This window comes from Schistocerca serialis, chromosome 10 (genome assembly GCF_023864345.2).
Source record: "Schistocerca serialis cubense isolate TAMUIC-IGC-003099 chromosome 10, iqSchSeri2.2, whole genome shotgun sequence".
In the NCBI taxonomy this organism is placed as follows: Eukaryota; Metazoa; Arthropoda; class Insecta; order Orthoptera; family Acrididae; genus Schistocerca; species Schistocerca serialis.
The window spans coordinates 161002937-161026201 of record NC_064647.1 but is presented as its reverse complement, the minus strand read 5'-3'; the positions used below and the strand labels follow the sequence as shown (position 1 = coordinate 161026201).

At 40.3% G+C, this 23265-nt stretch overlaps 1 protein-coding gene across 1 annotated transcript in view; it reads left to right on the top strand.

The window, feature by feature from the left end:
* The first annotated feature begins 1922 nt into the window (after positions 1 to 1922).
* LOC126425326 (nuclear RNA export factor 1-like) overlaps positions 1923 to 23265 on the top strand; it is a 167315-nt gene continuing 145972 nt past the window's right edge. The window contains exons 1-4 of the mRNA XM_050088308.1: positions 1923 to 2308; positions 2396 to 2493; positions 7402 to 7604; positions 16110 to 16193. Coding sequence (XP_049944265.1) covers positions 2235 to 2308; positions 2396 to 2493; positions 7402 to 7604; positions 16110 to 16193 — 459 coding nt within the window. The 5' untranslated portion in view covers positions 1923 to 2234. The remainder of the gene's footprint in view (positions 2309 to 2395; positions 2494 to 7401; positions 7605 to 16109; positions 16194 to 23265) is intronic.

Here is a 23265-nt window from a genome sequence, read left to right as displayed (position 1 = left end):
TCTGTACGTTTGATTTATATACAGGGCTGCAAAACGGGAAGAATACGAGCTGCTTTTATCGTTAAAGAAAAAGAATCATACAGATGTGTACCGGTGTGTTAAGTACATATGTGCACGTTAAGTCTTTATTCGCCTACCTTCTTTTCTGAGCCCAAGCCCTAGCTCTTGTTCTCTCGCTTTTATTCCCCATTCCCACGGAAAATGGAGTTTAAATTTCAAACTTTATTTCAATGTCCTAGTATAACCTTTGTATCCAGTCACATTCATCTCCGTGATACAATCACTACTCAAACCAAAACACCTTAGCGCTGGTTTTAAAAATCGCCGACACACCACTATAATAGCGCACTGAAATATTTTCTCGATTACCATGCAAAGTTAAATAAACAAGACGTTTTTCTACACCTTTTAAGCTTTAAAAACTAGTTCCACCGATTTGTTTACACAACTATAAATAGTGAGAACAAATGCCGTCCGTAGACCACCACGTTTACCGAGATCCTTGGATCTACAGGATTATTAAGCGTGTCCTAGACGCTCAATAATACTACATAATAATATTATTCAATATTATTGACGTACTCCCTGACAGTTCAATAAAATTGTGCAATAAGATTGTGGTTTGATATGTTGAAGATAGAGCTGCTGCTGCTCATGTGATTATTGCCGTGCATTGTTGCAAGCAGAAAAGAAGTGGATGACAAATTTGGTCAAGGGCTGTCAAAGATCACTCACGAGAACTTGTTCGGAGAATTGGGGTTGAACAAAAAAATCTTAACCTTGTGTGTGTTGATGGTCCAGCATCTGATATCTTACAGAAAATACATAGGCATCCCCATACATAGGCATTCCCCCACCCCTTTTCTCTCTCCTTGAAATCTGTAGTAAGATCTTTTGTTCATTACAAAGTATGTATACACTTCTAGAAGTGATTTCCCACGATCCGGTAAACCTCTCGTTTAGCCAAATGCAGCACCACGCAGCTGAGCCCTGTGAGATAACACAGTTGCTTCGGGCAAGCCACCTATCGATGCACGTCACATATCGGCCGATGCCCCGCTCCCTGTTTAGGGAAATGCTACGAGATTATCAACACTTACCACTTTCGCCGAAAAAGCTTACTAATAATGATTTTCCTGTCATTAGGCCGTTACAACAATAAACAATGTCACGCATATGGTGCAATGAAATAGATATTTAAAAGAACCCACAGGTTAGTTATTAACATTACAGTATTATATTACAGTTGATAAAATAATGGTACTTTATTTCGTAGAGCGGGTGGGCGAGTAGCCAATCAAGCAGTGTTTGTTTAAACGCTGGTTCTGGTAAATCTTTTAAAATTTGTGAAAGGTTTCTAAGGGAACCTAGACGTCATCAGGAATAAAAAATGGATATTTTATTTTTAGTTTAATGAAATTCTGTGATTCTTCTTGCTTCCAAAAATATGTACTTTATATAGATTATTTCATCATTTTTGTGTTTAAATGCCTTTTTAAATTAGATGCAGTGCGTGTCTATTAAATGCTGTCACACTACTGTGAAACACAAAGCACTCCATCTTCAGGCCACAAGTGGCCCATCGGGACCATCCGACCACCGTGTCATCCTCGTGAAACACAAAACCTTGCCGAAAATGTTGCGGTATTTAATTTTGGGGCCGATATTACCATAGCAATCTTTAAGAACTTGTCGACTGTACAACAAGCAGTGATTTATTACAATCGATTTTTCTGTCGATACAAGTAGTTGCAGTGCTTCGTAGTGGGCACAACCAAGATATAAATGTCGATAATAAACTATAATGAGCACACAGATTGTAAAAGATTTTCCAAAAGTGTACAAAGCGTTATTTATTACATATAAATAATTGAATGGTGTGTACCCAAAGTGAAATAAGCAAATAAAAAAATAAACCATAAAATCTTTGGCCTTTGCGTGGCGCTTAGCAGACGGCAATTGTTCTGGTGCACGATGTTTTGTGTGTAAACAAATTGGTGATAACACATCACTCGATGATTCAGGGTTCAGTATGTAAAGAGGGTACAGGAAATATTTTGCTGTTAATTTAGCTTTGCACGCTGACCGAGGAAAAATATCAGTTCGCTATTGTAGTAGTGTATAGGTGATTTGTAAAATTCCCGCTAAAAGTGTTTGTGTAGTGGTTTTATCTAGAAAATAATGAGAATGTGACGGGAAACAGACTTATAGTAGGACGTTATACTGAAGTGAGAATGGGGAGGAAGAGGATAAGGGCGAGGAAGCGTACAGGCCGGAAAGGATTTAACCCTGTCAGCGCTAATTTTAAGTATGTAAAAGTTCTTAAAAACACTTATTAACATGATTCATCCCCGCCGACGATTTGAAAACAACTCATGATCTACCTGTTTTGCAGCCAGCAACCGAAACAGCAGACATATTTTAAGCGGAAACCACAGCATTATGTGAGTAGTACTCAGCAACTGGCATCAGAGTCGGATCACACATTGTCTGGTAAGAATTCTTCAGCTACTGTAACTAGTACATCTGCAGGAGCAGGTAATTGCAGATGGAGTGCTGAGCAGACAGTGTTTGAATTACAATGCAAACGAATCTTTTATTGTATATAGTGAACTCATTTATATTAAGTAAATTTCTACACCTAGGCCTACTTCTGCTATTTCTATATTTTCTAGTATTAGACTATTCTGTGGTATAGTCTGGGGTCTAGGTTAAGTTCAAAGGCGAAAATTTTGTTCTAACTGGCGAAGCGAACGGTTGTGAACGCGAATTAAAGGTTGTGGTGACTGATGCATCTCTAGCGTGATGTTAATATTTCTGCAGTGTTTAACATACTTTGCCATATGTAGCCCTAGCGCACTTTTTGTTACAAAAGCTAAAACTCTAGGGAAAAGTCACATTGTATTTTGATTCATATCATCTATAGGCCTATGTATGATTCATAAACTACAAAAAAGCAAGGATATACACGGCATAACTTTTACAAAGCCTTGTGCATGACTGTGTTAGCATTTACTGACACTCTCAAGTTCAGTAAGGGGAACTCAAAGAGAACTCAAACTGCTGTTAAATTTCGCATGTGCTTCTGTCTACGCAACTTCATCAGAAGGTTAAACTGTAACGGGAGCCTATTTGTTGCAGATTTCCACATGTCAGGTCAACCACAACTTTTGCTGAACTGATTTGTTCATTGCTTCATTTGCTGGGCTAAAAAGTCTTATGTCTTCCATTGGCTGTTTATCAAATATGTACATGAATTTTGAACATTATATGTGATAGTTGAGTGAACATCTCTAAAATTAGGCTACCTAACTTGGAATCACAATTCAGTATATTATACTAATTAGTCATTCGTGTATTATTGTTGAGTGATGTATGATTAGTCAGTTTAGTACAATGCAGTGTGAGCTATCTCTCTATTTCATGTGCTGGACCCACTCATCAGCAATTTCTCTTTTTGCTGTACCTGTTACTCTCTAAGGAGAATTGGCAGTAAAGGATTGCATTTGTCAAGCCCAGTGCCTGAAATTGTGGTATGTTGTGCTACTGGATACACAGAATGATCACCTCTTTTACCCATTAGTGGTAATTTTGACTGCAGCCATTCTATTTCTGACATTTTTCAACTAATAGCTGCACCCTGTTTTTAAGGTCTCTGTGACATTATTTATCAAACAAGAACATAATTGACCACTTGTTACCAATGCTACCATGAGCTACATAGATTCAGTGGATGTTAGTTTTTTTTTTTTTTTCCTGGCAGCACATTTTCCAGCTTGTTCTCACACTGAAAACACCTTGTCACGAGTTGCTAAGAGACTCGCTTGCCACTGTTCGCCAGCTCCTATGACTGATGCACTTGGCTTAGAGTTGTAGCAGTATGGAATGTCATACCCCTTATTTGTCATCTGAGCTCAGTACAGATTAACGCTGACCCCGTCAGGATTCGAACACGGGACCCCATGCTTGGGAAGCTACCGCGAGACCACGAAATGAAATGTCATGTGGCTAGGGCCTCCTATTGGGTAAGCTGATTGCCTTGTGCAAGTCTTTTAAGTTGACGTCACTTTGGCGATGATGATTAGGACAACACAACACCCAGTCCCCGGGTGGAGAAAATCTCCGACCCAGCCGGGAATCAAACCCAGACCCCTTGGCAAGGCAGTCTGTTGCACTGACCACTCAGCTATCAGGGTGGACTTCTGACAGATGCATACAAAAGTTGAAAAACTATTCTAGCTTCTGGAACTGACAGTTCCTTCTTCAGGGAGAAAATATGGACAGGTTGTGCAAGGTGAGAAAGAAGGGATAGGTTCCACAAATGTCAGCCTGAAAGTGGCCCATCTATTGAGAGAACGAAGGGAAGCATGGATAATATTTTTTGTTCCCGATGACTGTTAATAAGGAAGGGTGGAAAACATGCTCAGTTTCTGAAAGTGTATGTTGCAAGCCAAAGGATCATGTCATTGACCCAGTAAGTTGTGGGACTTTAGCTATAATGGAACTATGTCTGCTGCTAATGTTTCATTAAGCCATCTTTTGAGTGAGACTGAAAGATTGACTGGAAAGTGTCCTCATTATGTAGGCCGGTAGAGTGAGCATAGTTTGTATGAGTGCACCGCAAATTATTGTGGGAGAAATACCACACGGTTGGCAGATAAGCTCACCACAGCCTTCACTGCACATAATTACCCCACCTCCTAGTTAAAAAGCAGATTTCCTGGGCCATCACATCCAATCCTGATACTGCTGATCCCTCCAAAAACCAACTTTGGACCACACCATTGGTGACTCACAAGGGAACCTCCCCATCGTACCCCCCTCAGATTTAGTTATAAGTTGGCACAGTGGATAGGCCTTGAAAAACTGAACACAGATCAATCGAGAAAACAGGAAGAAGTTGTATGGAACTATGAAAAAAATAAGCAAAATATACAAACTGAGTAGTCCATGCGCAAGATAAGCAACATCAAGGAGAGTGTGAACTCAGGAGTGCTGTGGTCCCGTGGTTAGCGTGAACAGCTGCGGAACGAGAGGTCCTTGGTTCAAGTCTTCCCTCGAGTGAAAATTTTATAATTTTTCATTTTCAGACAATTATTGTCTGTCATGTGGTGCACATGCCGTCACCAGTGTCGTATAGAATATATCAGACGTGTTTTCCTATGGAGGAATCGGTTGACCTATGACCTAGCGATCAAATGTTTTCGGTTCCCATTGGAGAGGCACGTCCTTTCGTCTACCAATCGCACGGTTTTGCGGTCCGGTTGCAAACACCGACACTAAACTTATTGCAGTGAACAGAGACGTCAATGAATGAACGGACAGATCATAACTCTGCGAAAATAAAGAAAGTAAACTTTTCACTCAAGGGAAGACTTGAACCAAAGACCTCTCGTTCCGCAGCTGCTCACGCTAACCATGGGGACCATGCCGCTGCTGAGCTCGCATTATCCTTGATGTTGCTATCTTTCGCATGGACTACTCAGTTTGTATATTTTGCTTATTTTCTTCATAGTTCCACACAACTTCTTCCTGTTTTGTGTTCAGTTTTTCAAGGCCTATCCATTGTGCCAACTTATAACTAAAACAGAGGGGGGTGTGATGGGGAGGTTCCCTTGTCAGTATTATCCTGCTGTGGAATACGTGTTAATCAGCTACTTTACCAGGACCATGAATGCCCTGAAATGAGATCCATTCTGTCTGAAATTTTGTACACCACACGTAAAATAGCTGTACACCACACGTAAAATAGCTTTCTGTTACCCTCTCAATCTATGCAATATTCTTGTCAGACCCTATGCTCCTTCTGCACCCATATTCCTTCCCTATGGCTCCTACGCCTGTGCTCGTCCCCACTGCAAGACTTGCCATATTCACCCTCCTGCCACTACTTATAACAGTACTGTAACTGGCAAACCATATACTGTCAAAGGGAGAGCCACCTGTGAAACGACATGTCATATACCAGGTGTTATGTAAACACTGTTCGGCATTCTACATCAACACGATTACCACCAAATTATCAATTCGGATTAGTGAGCATAAGCAGAGGGCATGTACTATCAACCTGAAATGTCCTGTTGCAGAGAATGCGCTATAACATGACATTTGTGACATCAGTGCCTGTTTCAGCACAAGTGCCATCTGGATTCTTCCCCAAGTTTCTCAGAACTCCACAGGTGGGAACCAGCACTGTGACATGTCCTTGGTTCTTGCCATCCACCTGGCCTGAATTTATGTTAATTTCTTCTGTCTTAGCATTTCTTCACTCTGACTACACTTTGCATCACTCTGTTTTAGTTTCCTACATCTTTCATTGCCTTTCCCATCTGTTTTTCACCGTCCCCCTCCCAACTCTGTTACATACAATGCACTTCGCTTCTCATTATTATCTTATGCACGATTTTAGCAGTAATCTCTGTGTGCATATTATCCTGTCTTCCACCTTTAAGCTCTCTGGTTTTCAAATTCATCCAATGCAGTCCCCAACAATTAGTCTTTCCTTCTCATACCTTACGGTAGGTCTCCCCAGACTCACAGTTCTGGGAGACTTTCCTGAAAGCTACGCCTTTTCGTAGACCTCTTCAGTCTTTTTCCTTCATCCCTCTTCCTTCGCCTTCAACCCTTCTGCTTGGAGAAAGCTTACCAACTGCAACCGTCTTTTATTGGTATGTCGTGCCGCCGCTTGCTGAGTAGATTTTTTATCTATCCAATTAAATAATTTTGTTGCTAATTGATTGTTTTCATTGTTATGTCAGTGGTTATTAGGCAGCAAGAAGTCATGCAGATTGGCCCAACACAGCTGCAACAGTTCTCCTGCTGCCTCGGTTTGTCAGAAGTAAGTAGTTGTGGACCCCAGAGGGTAATGAAATGTTTGTGCAAAATATCATCAGAGCTGTTGAAACCCAATTTGTTACTGATTTACACTTATTCCTCTACAGCCTCGATTGTGATACACAGGTCTTCAAGTGTCAACTCCTCCATTTCTCGTGTGATTCCCAGTTCTTCACAGAGAGATGCTGTGCCACTTCGTTCTTTACCATTCATACTTGTCTGACCACATCAAAAGTGTGTGCCACCTGACCCGTGTGACATATGATGTGCCTCCAGGTCTCACCATGGACTGTTGCAGCATTTTTCTTCAAACGCAGAAAACAAATTACTGTATGGTACTCCACTATACTGACAGTCTGCGCAATTTTGTTTTGGCTCCTCTTTTGGCATGCAACGGTTTTGTGGCGTGTTGATTTAAGGACTGCAGCATGAACCTGCAAACAAATAATAAAAAAAACCTTTCTTTTCAGAGTGATAAAAAGTGCCACTGGGAACTCTTTTTATGTGAATTTAATATGATCGTCATGCACTAAATAAATTGCTAAATGCTTCTTTTTTATTTTTTAGGAAGTACAACTACCCTGAAGAATGAAGTGCTAAATGTGAAACATACAAATGAAGCAATAGTTGTGGACCTTACTAAAGAAGTGACAGAAGTGGAGAGTACAAATGAAGTCATTGAGGTGAACACTACGAATGCAGCAGAGCTACTCGATACACAACCCCATATTCTGTCAGATACCTCACCTGATCTCTGGCATAAAGTTACCGTAAGTAACACACTTGTGCATCGTATTGTGTGCCGAGTGACATTCCAAGTCAGTAAATAAAGTAACAAGACATCTACATTTACATCCATACTCCGCAAGCCACCTGACGGTGCGTGGCGGAGGGTACCTTGAGTACCTCTATTGGTTCTCCCCCCTATTCCACTCTCGTATTGTCTGTGGAAAGAAGGATTGTTGGTATGCCTCTGTGTGGGCTCTAATCTCTCTGATTTTATCCTCATGGTCTCTTTGCGAGATATACGTAGGAGGGAGCAATATACTGCTTGACTCTTCGGTGAAGGTATGTTCTCGAAACTTTGACAAAAGCCCGTACCGAGCTACTGAGCGTCTCTCTTGCAGAGTCTTCCACTGGAGTTTATCTATCATCTCCGTAACGCTTTCGCAATTACTAAATGATCCTGTAACGAAGCGCGCTGCTCTCCGTTGGATCTTCTCTATATCTTCTATCAACCCTATCTGGTACGGGTCCCACACTGCTGAGCAGTATTCAAGCAGTGGGCGAACAAGCGTACTGTAACCTACTTCCTTTGTTTTCGGATTGCATTTCCTTAGGATTCTTCCAATGAATCTCAGTCTGGCATCAGCTTTACCGACGATCAACATTATATGATCATTCCATTTTAAATCACTCCTAATGCGTACTCCCAGATAATTTATGGTATTAACTGCTTCCAGTTGCTGACCTGCTATTTTGTAGCTAAATGATAAAGGATCTATCTTTCTGTGTATTCGCAGCACATTACACTTGTCTACATTGAGATTCAATTGCCATTTCCTGCACCATGCGTCAATTTGTTGCAGATCCTCCTGCATTTCAGTACAGTTTTCCATTGTTACAACCTCTCGATACACCACAGCATCATCCGCAAAAAGCCTCAGTGATCTTCCGATGTCATCCACAAGGTCATTTATGTATATTGTGAATAGCAACGGTCCTATGACACTCCCCTGCGGCACACCTGAAATCACTCTTACTTCGGAAGACTTCTCTCCATTGAGAATGACATGCTGCGTCCTGTTATCTAGGAACTCCTCAATCCAATCACACAATTGGTCTGATAGTCCATATGCTCTTACTTTGTTCATTAAACGACTGTGGGGAACTGTATCGAACACCTTGCGGAAGTCAAGAAACACGGCATCTACCTGTGAACCCGTATCTATGGCCCTCTGAGTCTCGTGGACGAATAGCGCGAGCTGGGTTTCACATGACCGTCTTTTTCGAAACCCATGCTGATTCCTACAGAGTAGATTTCTAGTCTCCAGAAAAGTCATTATACTCGAACACAATACGTGTTCCAAAATTCTACAACTGATCGACGTTAGAGATATAGGTCTATAGTTCTGCACATCTGCTCGACGTCCCTTCTTCAAAACGGGGATGACCTGTGCCCTTTTCCAATCCTTTGAAACGCTACGCTCTTCTAGAGACCTACGGTACACCGCTGCAAGAAGGGGGGCAAGTTCCTTCGCGTACTCTGTGTAAAATTGAACTGGTATCCCATCAGGTCCAGAGGCCTTTCCTCTTTTGAGCGATTTTAATTGTTTCTCTATCCCTCTGTCGTCTATTTCGATATCTACCATTTTGTCATCTGTGCGACAATCTAGAGAAGGAACTACAGTGCAATCTTCCTCTGTGAAACAACTTTGGAAAAAGACATTTAGTATTTCGGCCTTTAGTCTGTCATCCTCTGTTTCAGTACCATTTTGGTCACAGAGTGTCTGGACATTTTGTTTTGATCCACCTACCGCTTTGACATAAGACCAAAATTTCTTAGGATTTTCTGCCAAGTCAGTACATAGAACTTTACTTTCGAATTCATTGAACGCCTCTCGCATAGCCCTCCTCACACTACATTTCACTTCGCGTAATTTTTGTTTGTCTGCAAGGCTTTGGCTATGTTTATGTTTGCTGTGAAGTTCCCTTTGCTTCCGCAGCAGTTTTCTAACTCGGTTGTTGTACCACGGTGGCTCTTTTCCATCTCTTACGATCTTGCTTGGCACATACTCATCTAACGCATTATGTACGACGGTTTTGAACTTTGTCCATTGATCCTCAACACTATCTGTACTTGAGACAAAACTTTTGTGTTGAGCCAACAGGTACTCTGAAATCTGCTTTTTGTCACTTTTTCTAAACAGAAAAATCTTCCTACCCTTTTTAATATTCCTATTTACGGCTGAAATCATCGATGCCGTAACCGCTTTATGATCGCTGATTCCCTGTTCTGCGTTAACTTTTTCAAATAGTTCGGGTCTGTTTGTCACCAGAAGGTCTAATATGTTATCGCCACGAGTCGGTTCTCTGTTTAACTGCTCAAGGTAGTTTTCAGATAAAGCACTTAAAAAAATTTCACTGGATTCTTTGTCCCTGCCACCCGTTATGAACGGCTGAGTCTCCCAGTCTATATCCGGCAAATTAAAATCTCCATCCAGAACTATAACCTGGTGGGGAAATCAATTCGAATTATTTTCCAAATTATCCTTCAGGTGCTCAGCCACAACAGCTGCTAAGCCAGGGGCCCTATAGAGACATCCAATTACCATGTCTGAGCCTGCTTTAACCGTGACCTTCACCCAAATCATTTCACATTTCGGATCTCCGTCAATTTCCTTTGATACTATTGCACTTCTTATCGCTATAAACACGCCTCCCCCTTCACTGTCCAGCCTGTCTCTGCAGTATACATTCCAATCTGAGTTTAGGATTTCATTACTATTTACATCTGGTTTCAGCCAACTTTCTGTCCCTAGTACTATATGGGCGTTGTGACCGTTTATTAATGAGAGCAGTTCTGGGACCTTTCTGTAGACGCTCCTGCAGTTTACTATTAGCACATTAATATTGTTATTCCCTGTTGCATTTTGCCTACTCCTACCTTGCTGCGTCTCAGGAGGCGTCTTGTCGGGCCTAGGGAGGGGATTCTCTAACCTAAAAAACCCCCATGTGCACTCCACACATACTCCGCTACCCTTGTAGCCGCTTCCGGCGTGTAGTGCACGCCTGACCTATTCAGGGGGACCCTACATTTCTCCACCCGATAGCGGAGGTCGAGAAATTTGCACCCCAGATCTCCGCAGAATCGTCTGAGCCTCTGGTTTAAGCCTTCCACTCGGCTCCAAACCAGAGGACCGCGATCGGTTCTGGGAACGATACTACAAATAGTTAGCTCTGATTTCACCCCACGAGCGAGGCTTTCAGCCTTCACCAATTCCACCAACCGCCTGTACGAACTGAGGATGACCTCTGAACCCAGACAGCAGGAGTCATTGGTGCCGACATGAGCAACAATTTGCAGTCGGGTGCACCCAGTGCTCTCTATCGCCGCCGGCAGAGCCTCCTCCACATCTCGGATGAGACACCCCGGCAAGCAGACAGAGTGAACACTGGCCTTCTTCCCTGACCTTCCCGCTATTTCCCTAAGGGGCTCCATCACCCGCCTAACGTTGGAGCTCCCAATAACTAATAAACCCCTCCCCCCGTGTGCCTGCTCGGACCTTGCTGAAGGAGCAGCCACATGTCCACTCACAGGCAGAGCGGGCGATGCCACACGGCCAGCCTCCACATTGACCCTCCGCCTCGTGCGCCGCGAACGCCGCTGAACCCGCCACTCCCCTTGGGGAGAGGGTGGCCCAACCGCGCCCAGTACACGCGAAGATGTCTCGACAGCAGGGACAGTGGGTGAAGCATGTAACACCTGGGGTGCACCTTGCGACGCACCAGACTCGCCACTGCCGCTACTCTCCGAGGCAGCAGCCTGAAGACGGCTGACCGCGGCCATCAACACGCTCAGCTGTTCGCGAACAGTGGCCAGCTCCTCCTGCGTCCGTACACAGCAGTCACACATCCTATCCATCCTAAGGAATCAATTTACTGAAGAGAGTTAATCAACCTTTAACTAGACTGCTAATTCACTAAAGGCAGCTGTTTATTAACTAAACTGTGGTTGCTAGGCACTTCTTGTAGAAAACAATGAAAATAGCACTACCTGTCTCTGGACTGTATTGAAAACAAACACTAGCACTACTGGCACTATGGCTGACTAAAGGGACTCTCTCTGACTGTATTCAAAACAAACACGAAATCTATGGAACACTATTAATAGCACCCAACAATTAAAGCTTCCTAAAAGCAAATACACACGGAAGAAGAAGTGACAAGTAAGAAAAATACAGTTAATACTTAAATTAAGGTAGCTCGCTGCACAGCAGACGTGAAGCAGACGGCAGTTACGACGACACTGACACTACTGGCACTATGGCTGACTAAAGCACTCCATCTGGCAACAGCAGCTGCCATTCTGAAATTTCAAGAACCTGAGCTATGGGCTAAAACTGTAATCGGACTATATATTTCTTTATCCTTTTTTGTAACAAAACTGCATTAGTGATATTGATGATGGGTGGTGACAGTGTATGACCTTTCACTTTTCGAACATGTATAAAGTGAGTTTTAATAGAAGTAAACTGTGCAACATGTTACAGTTTGAGGTATAGACTGCATTATCTAAACTGGAAAATGGCAAACTATTGGATGAGATGAATTGACTGAAGAACTGATTAAAGCACTTGGAGAGATTTGCGGCAGTGAGTGTACGAGTATAGCTAAATGTTTCAGAAACTTGTAAACAACTAATATGAGACTAAAATTTAATCTCGACTACTCTAAAAAAAACATTTCCTCCAAATACGTATAATGAAGACATCAAATTATACTTATGGTAAAAGGATAAGCCACATCTTGTTTCCGTGAAGAAAGTAAAATTGTGAACAGAAATCAGTAAATTTGTAAAAATGCATCTGAACTTAAATTGTTAACCACCAAATTAGCTAATAAGTAAGTAATTTGTACAGAAATCTAACATTTTGTAAATAATTCTGACAGTTTAGAATATAACAAAGAATGGTGCTGTATTTTGGCCAAATACTTTGAAATTACAATAATCTTAGCTCAACTCTGGAGCGAAAGAATAAAACATCCATAATAAGGTCATATTAGTACTCGCAATTGGCGATAATAATAGAATGACTAAATAAATTCCCGGTAGGAATATAAGTTTAGTTCATTTGAACAAAATGAAAGAAAATAGGAATCTGATAGCGTAAGATGCTGTTGGAAAGGTGCGCGATTAAAGAAGAGAGAGAAAAGACGAGTGTGCATTCCTATATAGAACAAAATACAGGTGGCAATGATACGCCACTCTCATTATTGCATATTCGCTGACTTGCAGTGCAGTTCATTGACTCAGTGGTTAAATTATATCTTTAAATCTTAAAATTCCGATAGAAAAAGAAAATAGTATGTTATTACGTTGTGGGCAGGGCACAATATTATATCGTTGTGCACAGAACATAGTCAAAGACACTGTTTCTTTGGGTTATCAGATTTTGTCTCATCCCTGCATTCTGCTGACACAGCACCTAATGACTTCGTTCTCTTTCCTTAGATGCATAAATTGTTGTGTGGCAGGCATTTACAGAATGATAGTGAGATAATTTTTAGTTTAAAAGTTTAACAAAATGTCTAAGTGCGGATTTCTGCAACAAATTTCTCCAGCAAGTCATTGGGAAAATTGTGTCCCATTGGGGGGTGGGGGTGAATACATAGAGGAGGGCTTGACACCGTGGTTTCACCTCTAATTTTTGTGGTGATAATTAAAACTTTGACACAAAAATATTTTAGAATTTGTTTACAGAAACACACCAGAAGCAATGACAGTAATCAGTCTAGTGAAGCAATGACAGTAATCAGTCTAGTTTCTTTTCACATATAAAAGACCAGCATCACACTGCTGAGAAAATTGAAACTGCATTACAAATACTCATTGGATAGCTGATAATTTTCACAACACACCAGAAGAAGAAAATTTTCAACTCTCAATTATTAACGCTTAATAAAATCATTTACTATTATAGATATGTACATGACACCATAAAGCTGATTGATTGAAATAATAAAGACATCCAAGAAATCTACATACAACTTAACAACCTACGTCCCAAAATCAAATTTACCATGGTAATCCAAACAGACAATTGAATAAATTACCATGGCCTCAAATTTAGCAAAAACAACAATGACCAAACATTTGCACGGTTGCCACAAGTTCTGGAAATCAGGGAATTTCAAAGGTGTCAGGGAAATCAGGGAAATTTGAAAAAAAATAAAGAAAAAAAAACTGACAAAATCTCGTTTTTGTCTCACTAGATGAAATGGTTTGTTTACTGAGACGTCATGCATCCTCACTGGCTGTACACAGCTAAGAACATGCGCTGCTTCCCTATTCTCCCATTCTTATTGCTTCTCCCCTTCCCACCACTCCCCTCAGCTTGCAGTCAGCGCCGCATCCCCTTCTTGCTGCTAGCCAAGTAGATGTGGACAAGAGGCAGAGAGGTGTGAGGAGTGATTTGTTTGTAACTGATTCTCATATATTGTTGACACAGCAGCTGTAGACGGTGGTCACGTGTGCACGAGTCGTAATTGTGTGAATGTGTGTGCGCTCTCGTTTTCTGGCAAATTTTATGGCCGAAAATGTAGTTGTAAGAGTGTTAATGCTTTTTCTATGTGTTTTACTGCGGCTCTCAGTCATCATCTTTACGGTGGGTTGGTACCTATTCTCATTAGTATTGATTCTCAGAGTATTTGAGCAAATTATCAGGTGCTTGGATTGATCACTGTGGTCTCATTTCATCAATATGCTGTCTGTGACACACGGATAGCTGGCCACACAAGTGGAGTCCCGTGACGGGCCAGTTATATCGGTGTCTCTAATGGATCGAGCCTGCTGATCTGAAGCCCATCATTTCCCACTGATGGGCATGCCATTGGATCTAATCTCACCCATCAACCGGCAGGCCAGCTCTGTTCGTGTAGTATAATGCGGTGATTTTTCACGGTTTATCCGTGGACCCAGGACTGAGGTGCTCCTTGGCAGACCAGAGGCCACGGGCGACGGGTTTCAGGAATTGTGACTGTCTCACCGCAAGTACGTTGTGGCATTTTATAGACAATTTTATTTATTGTCGTACATTTTGGCACTTTGAAAGTAGTTTATACGTCAGAAAGTTTGGACAATAAGAAGAAGAAAATTGTGGCAGTCACTGGCGGTTTGTACGCTATGTACTCGTATATTTCTCCAACAATACCTGTAAAATATAGACATAACACAGTGGGTAATAACCGACAATAACGAACATAGTAGAACCGACATTTTACTGGCAGTCACCTATAGTGTTGGTTTACACAACTCTTCCCTGCCCAATACACTCCTTTCGAGAGGCCTACTTTTTTCTGAGGTTATTTCTGAAATCGGCGAAGGTATTTTAAATGTCTTGCAACTACAAGGAAATGTGAATTTTTGTTTACACCTATGGTGTGCGGGGTGCAGGACATTTGACAACCGTGCACCCAGTATACCACTGCTAGTGGCAGAGGACACACGGTGCCATACGTAATTTTATTTATGTTCGAAACAGGCTTATGTCTGTTTAAGTTATTTTATTGGTCTTGATGCAGCCGCTGGGCTAAGACATTTTTCATATATTAGTGTGTATGTAAGTAATATGTTATCACCTACCGAATTTCGAAGTTTATGTGTAGATTGTATCCCTGGTCTAGATGTTATTTTGATCATTTTTTAGGGCTTCCGAAGAAGGCTATATTATTAAAGCAGAAGCCATGGTCGAGGTTTAAAATAAACATAATTTAGTGCAACTGTGGGCTGTTTTTCATTCGAGACAATTTCGTAACGGTCGCTGTTGTCGCTGCCGTGATGAAAATAATGTAGTAATAACAATCTCGTAACAAAACTGCATTCTGACAAGGCCAAAATCTCAGAATACTCCAATCCAGGAGTATAAAAAATCACTTATGACAATCGATATAATTTTTATTGGCCAAACAGGACAAAATTTTATATCAGATTCAAAGAACACATCAGAAACAACAACAGTATTCAATCTAGCTGCTTTTCACATCTAAAAAACCAATATCACACAGCTGATAAAATTGAAACAGGATTACAAATAGTGCACAGAGTACCAAAAGGACTCAGTATGAACATGCTTGAAGAACTGGAAATATATACCAAAGACTATCTACACGAAATACTAAATGAACACACAGACTTTAAACATAAATATTATCTGGAAAATATCATTGACAGACTGGAACATGGGAAATAGTATAGTACATGTGGACAATAAAACATACTCAGATTAAAGATATAATTCACAGAAAAATCCAATCAGTGAAATAGAATATTATTGTAGCTTAGCTAGTTATACGTCATAAAAATACAACGCATAAATGAACTGTCAAATAAATGTCAAATCGTACTCTATAGTTAAGGAACTATCACATAAGTGTCAACATGTATTTCGTATATTTTTAAGTACCACATGTCGTGTAATGTTTTAGAGCATTTAAACTTGTTGTTGCCTTATGTACATTTACATTTTCTAGTGATTATTGCCTTTTGTTTCCAGGTGAAACCAGCAGGAGGTGACAGAGTAGCTGTTCTCTATGCCATCAACAGGCAAATTTCTCCACAGATGCTCATTCCATATTTCGTAAGTTTGTAGCTGCAGGCAGACAATACTATCTTACCCACCCTAATTTTTAATTTTAATGTTATGCTTGGAAGGAATCGCAGAGGGCAGCTAGTGCTGGACTCTCAAAGAAATTCATTCTAGGACCTTTATGTAATTTTTGAATGTTAAGACTGTGACAGTTGTTTCCTCAAAGTGCACCTGTCACTTATTTACTCATGACCTTGATTTATAAGTGTAAGACTTACCAACCTGAAGAGAGCCATCAGCGCTGATTCACTTGCCTTATCAGAGACGATACAGAATATAGTTTTGAATCTCAATCCACATAAAACTCCAGCTGTTTTAATCACCCGTAAAAGACTTTACCCATTTGTTTTGTAAATTTCTTCCAATTTTAACCTTAGCCTGTTTTCAAATAGTTTTCTCTTCCTGAGCAAAGAATGTGGGCATAACACTGTTCCATCATATTAACACTAGAATGCCCAATGTTCGTGTAACAGGATGATTCTGTGGAATATCATGTTGCTCTTTTAACCACTTAGGCTGACAAAAAATGTTTGTGAAAAACTGAAAAGTTAGTTCAGGTAGTTATTAAGTGAGGAACATCCTACTGTGCATGCCTTGGTTGGGTGTATGTGCAGGTGGGTAGAAAGGAAGTCATCTCATCGTATCAACAAGGAGAAGAATTGTCACAAAAGTATTTACATTACTTAGCTGATACAACTGATCGAAATACCCTTTCAGCACGCACCCCAACTACAAGAGGTGAAGAAGTCACATGGCATGGTCTAGTGGCACTGCATACCAGGTTCCCTCAAGCAATGAACTCCAAGAATGGTGATCGCAAATTATTTGTTAAGTTGTAACACATGCAGCGGGTGACACATCGTACACGGAGTGGAACCCGACAACAGTGCAACACTCCATTTTGGTGCTATAGGATAGGATGCAAATTAGGAATACTAAAAGAAGAGAACTTGAATAATAAAAAATTAAAAAAAAAGTTCAAGAATTTTGATGAAAATAATGGGAGAAGGTACGATATTGCCCAGAACAATGGAGAAGATCTAAGGGGGCACAGACAGTGATGTTGCCTAAATTACTTCGAATATTTATGAAGAAATAAATTTAATTTCATTAAGACCAAAGAAATGCTAACTGGTGTCAGGAGTTGAGAAAAGAATACTAGTTGATCATAGCAATGGAGTCAACAGCAAAAGATATCCACATGCTTAAGTAACCTTTATCACATAAATGAAGAAGAATGTCACAAATGACAGAAGAATTCTGAGTGGCGATTTCAAGACTGTAGATGCAGCAGTGATCTGTGTGACAGCGTCCCTGTGGCACCTGGCCAGCACTACTACTGTGCAGCATCACTTCACAGTGCAGTGTCTGTCAATGCAATGGCTATGAAGCAGCTTGTCAGTGCATCACTTAGCCTGTGCATAAAGTATAGACAGCACTGTGCAGCTAGCAGTATGCCTTCTTAGGTGAACTGTAATTATTTTGTGAAGAAACGTAAAGTTGCATTTCACCAGGTCTGAATAGTTGTGTTGGAATCAAATGTCATCATTTAAATATGAATGAAATTTTACCCATTGTTGTTAGAGTTATATGCTCATTCAGACTAGGAAAATGGAAAATGGAAGAATTAATGGTTCTAATGAAGGCTCAAGCAGAGAAATTAAAAATTTAAATGAATTCTCTAATAGTATTACAACTTGAGGAGAGGAATTAAAAAAAAAAAAAACTTAAATACAAATTCCTCAAATTTAAAAATGCAGGGGAGGAGATATCTACAAAGGTAATAAATTTTTTTATATAAAAGCGACCTTATCAAAGTTACCTAAGAAGTTACAAAGTGAAATAGAAAAATAATGCCATTTAGATCAGAATTGAGGTTAAAGAACAGTTTAAAGAAGTAAATGCTAACGTGCAACAAATAGAGGAATTGTCGACCTGGGAATTAAGAGTTATATGTAATTCATTGGTGCCCCAAACACTTTAATCACATTGGAGGGGCGTCTACGGTATTACTTGAACAAAAGGTAAAAAAGAAAGTTGAATCTACTAGTGCTTCAAGTAATTCTTTGGAGAATGCTGTAGAACCCAAGAAGGAAATTCAGAAGTTATGGAAAGCATTAAAAAATACCCAGAGAGAATAAGAAAATGATTGTCAGTAACACTGGGGTATCGAGTGATTTCATAGAACTGCAGTTAGGAAATGGCGTGAATTTATCAAAACAGTTTCCAAAATTCGGACCTAACAGACAGGTACATCCAACTTAGTTCTTGTATTTTCTAGATCATATTACAATAAAGTGTAACCGTAGCTTGTACATGTGTGTTCATGTATACAGGGTGGTGCATTGATCGTGACCGGGCCAAATATTTCACGAAATAAGCGTCAAACGGAAAAACTGCAAAGAACGAAACTTGTCTAGCTTGAAGGGGGAAACCAGATGGCGCTATGGTTGGCCCACTAGATGGCACTGCCATAGGTCAAACGGATATCAACTGCATTTTCTTAAATAGGAACCCCCATTTTTTATTACATATTCGTGTAGTAAGTAAAGAAATATGAATGTTTTAGTTGGACCACTTTTATTGCCTTGTGATAGATGGTGCTGTAATAGTCACAAACATATGGCTCACAATTTTAGACGAACAGTTGGTAACAGGTAGGTTTTTTAAATTAAAATACAGAACGTAGGTATGTTTGAACATTTTATTTCGGTTGTTCCATTGTGATACATGCACCTTTGTGAACTTATCATTTCAGAGAATGCATGCTGTTACAGCGTGATTACCTGTAAATACCACATTAATGCAATAAATGCTCAAAATGGTGTCGTCATCCTCAATGCATTTACAATACGTGTAACGACATTCCTCTCAACAGCGAGTAGTTCGCCTTCCGTAATGTTCGCCTTCCGTAATGTTTGCACATGCATTGACAATGCGCTGACGCATGTTGTCTGGGGTTGTTCAACTTTCCCCACAGAAAGAAATCCGGGGACGTTCGATCTGGTGGCCATGGTATGATGCTTCGACGACCAATCCACCTGTCATGAAATATGCTATTCAATACTGCTTCAACCGCACGCGAGCTATGTGCTGGACATCCATCATGTTGGAAGTACATCGCCATTCTGTCATGCAGTGAAACATCTTGTAGTAACATCAGTAGAACATTACGTGGGAAATCAGCATACATTGCATCATTTAGGTTGCCATCGATAAAATGGGGGCCAATTATCCTTCCTCCCATAATGCCGCACCATACATTAACCCACCAAGGTCGCTGATGTACCACTTGTCGCAGCCATCGTGGATTTTCCGTTGCCCAGTAGTGCATATTATGCCGGTCTATGTTACCGCTGTTGGTGAATGACGCTTCGTCACTAAATAAAATGCATCTGTAATTTCTCTTGTGCCCAGTGGCAGAACTGTAAACGATGTTCAAAGTCGTCCCCTGGTGCATAGAAATAAGGTACAGGTGCAATCGATGTTGATGTAGCATTCTCAACACCGACGTTTTTGAGATTCCCAATTCTCGTGCAATTTGTCTGCTACTGATATGTGGGTTAGCTGCGACAGCAGCTAAAACACCTACTTGGGCATCATCATTTGTTGCAGGTCATGGTTGACGTTTCACACGTGGCTGAACACTTCCTGTTTCCTTAAATAATGTAACTATCCAGTGAACGGTCCGGACACTTGGATGATGTTGCCCAGGATACCCAGCAGCGTACATGCACACGCCCGTTGGGAATTTTGGTCACAAGAGCCATACATAAACACGATATCAACCTTTTCCGCAATAGGTAAACGGTCCATTTTAACACGGGTAATGTGTCATGAAGCAAGTACCGTCCACACTGGCGGAATGTTACATGATACCGCGTACTTATACTTTTGTGACTATTACAGCGCCATCTATCACAAAGCAAAAAAAGTGGTCCAACTAAAACATTCATTTTTTTTTACATACTACATGAATATGTAATTAAAAATGGGGGTTTCTGTTTATAAAAATGCAGTTGATATCTGTTTGACCTATGGCAGCGCCATCTAGCGGGCCAACTAAAGCGCCATCTGGATTCCCCCTTCAAGCTAGACGATTTTTGTTCTGTGTAGTTTTTTCATGTGATGCTTATTTCGTGAGATATTTGGCCCGGTCACTATCAATGGATCACCTTGCATATGTACGTATGTATGTATGTATCTAAAAACAAAGATGATGTGACTTACCAAACGAAGTGCTGGCAGGTCGATAGACACACAAACTAACACAAACAAACACACGAAGTTCTAGCTTTCGCAACCAACGGTTGCTTCGTCAGGAAAGAGGGAAGGAGAGGGAAAGACGAAAGGATGTGGGCTTTAAGGGAGAGGGTGAGGAGTCATTCCACTCCCGGGAGCGGAAAGACTTACCTTAGGGGGAAAAAAGGACGGGTATACACTCGCACGCACACACACATCTCCATCCACACATATACAGACACAAGCAGACATATTTAAAGACAAAGAGTTTGGGCAGAGATGTTAGTCGAGGCGGAAGTGCAGAGGCAAAGATGTTGTTGAATGACAGGTGAGGTATGAGTGGCAGCAACTTCCCCAGACCCTGATCTGCAATACAAAATGAAATAAATAAAATGATTGACAATCAGGTCATTGAACATAGTTTAAGTGTTTACAACAATCCTTTGGTGGTGGTTAAGAAAGCTACAGTGCACCTGATCGTAGACACACATGCTCTTAACAAACATATCAAAACTGAGAAAGATAGCCCTATGTGTAGATGAATTGTCAGCTAGGTTTGAACAAACTAGATATTTCACTTAAATGGATTTGGCAGATGGATATTGGCAGCTAAGGCTAAATGATGATTCCAAACATTATACAGCTTTCTTGTCTGACATAAAGTCGTAAATCGTAGAGGGAGACCAAGAGATGAATACACTAAGCAGATTCAGAAGGATGTAGGTTGCAGTAGGTACTGGGAGATGAAAAAGCTTGCACAGGATAGAGTAGCATGGAGAGCTGCATCAAACCAGTCTCAGGACTGAAGACCACAACAACAACAACATCAATTCAAAGTGTTGCCTTTTGGCTTAAATATTCAGTTTCAGTATTTATTCAGGGTTTGGATGAAGCTTTATTACAAGAACTGATTATGTACATAGAAGGGGTTTTAATTGTGTCCAAAACATGGAAAGTGCATTGTACCATGTTAACAGAAACTCTGCAGGGATTTAATGAGAATGATGTTACCATTAAACTGTCCAAATCTTATTTTGGCAGGAAGGAATTAAAGCTCGTAGGATATGTTGTAGGGGAATCCCAGTGTATGAAACAATTACACTCTTTCCTTGGGCTATCAATGATATGTGCAGGGGTCAGATAATGAAAGCTCCTAGACTGTTATCATTATTAAAAATAAGGATCTAAATGGGTAAGGGTCATCAGATGATTTAAGAATGTGCAACTCTGTTGAACGATCCTGTGATGTAGGAGCCATTTAAATTAGCAGCAGATGCATCAGAATGTGGTGTCACTTCGGAATTGTTTCAAGGGAAATGGAATTCTGAAATTGGTGAGTGCAAAACTATTGCTTTCACAAGTAGAAGCCTAAACAAGTATGAGTTTAATTACACAGCCAGGGAAAAGCAGTTACTGGCTATTGTTTGGAGTATTCACATATGATTGTTTGGGGACTGAAAATAATGGTTTACATTGACCGTCAAGCATTAGCATTCCTGTTGGATGCAAAGTAGATTACTGCACAACCACTCAGTGACGTTAGCTTTGTTTGTACTGGAATTCCAAATAGAACTTAATTACATAAAAGGCTTTCAGAACCATGTTCCTGGCATGTTGTCAAGATTATCTTTAGATATGAATGAAATGAGACCTAATGAAGATCCTGGTGTCATTTCTGCAAGAAATTCTTTAACCTCAAATTGCACCAATAAATAAACAGGAAATAAAAACAGATGAGTATTTTAGCTTAAAGTTTCAGCAATATGAACAGGCATTGTTGTTACCAGCCGAGATAAAATAATAAGGTATCCAGTTGGAAATTGTGTATTTCATGAAGTTGGAAGAAGATCTAATATGGTTTATCCATAAAAAGGATTGGAATGTTTCTATGTTTGTAACTGTATAAGACACAGGAATAAATTTTATTACTTTAAGAACAGAAGATGTAAGCTACTTTGATATGGTGAAATATTCCAGAAACGTAAAAGGTGATAATAGCAAGTTACAGTATTAGTTATATCCAATAATACAAAAAAGGTTACGTGATTAAATCACTGCTGGTTTTTTTGGACACGTACCTACAGGTCAAGGAGGGCTCACTTACATATTTTTACTAATGCTGGTTGAATTTCATTAAACTTTATCCTATCAAACAAGCGAACTCAGATACAGTAATAAAATGTTTAAGAGAATATTGTAAAGATGTAGGTAAGCCTCACAGACTTCTCAAGGATGATGGATAGCAATTCACAAGCAATAATTTTAAAGAATTTTTAATGTGGGAAAATATAAAACATAGCTGTTTCAAAAATCACTCGCAATCCAACCTTCGTGAACACGTAATGGAGGAGGTTGCACTTCTATGTAGAACATATTATCCTAACAAACGTACCACATGGGCTCAGTTGATTCCTGAGTTCCAAACTATATTGAATGAACTACCTCATATATCTACATGTTTATCACCAGCAGAATTTATGAATAAAACATTCATTGATGAACCACTATTATAGTTGTTCGAAGTGTCAACCTTCAGTGCAAAATACAGTAGAAGAACAATGGAATATGGTGAAGGGGAATTTTCAAAAGCAAGCAGGAATTAGAATACAAAAAAATAATAAAAAAGCAAATATACCTGTATTCCAGGTTGATGACATAATATTAGTCAAAGATTACCATCAACTTGAAGAGGGAGACAATCAGTTTCTTTCCAAGCTGCATGGGACCTTTTAAGGAAGACACGCCTCATCCAAAAAGCAGTATTCTTAGTAGACTCGGAGACTTGCCAAGAAAAGAGCTTATACAATACTGAAATGCCAAA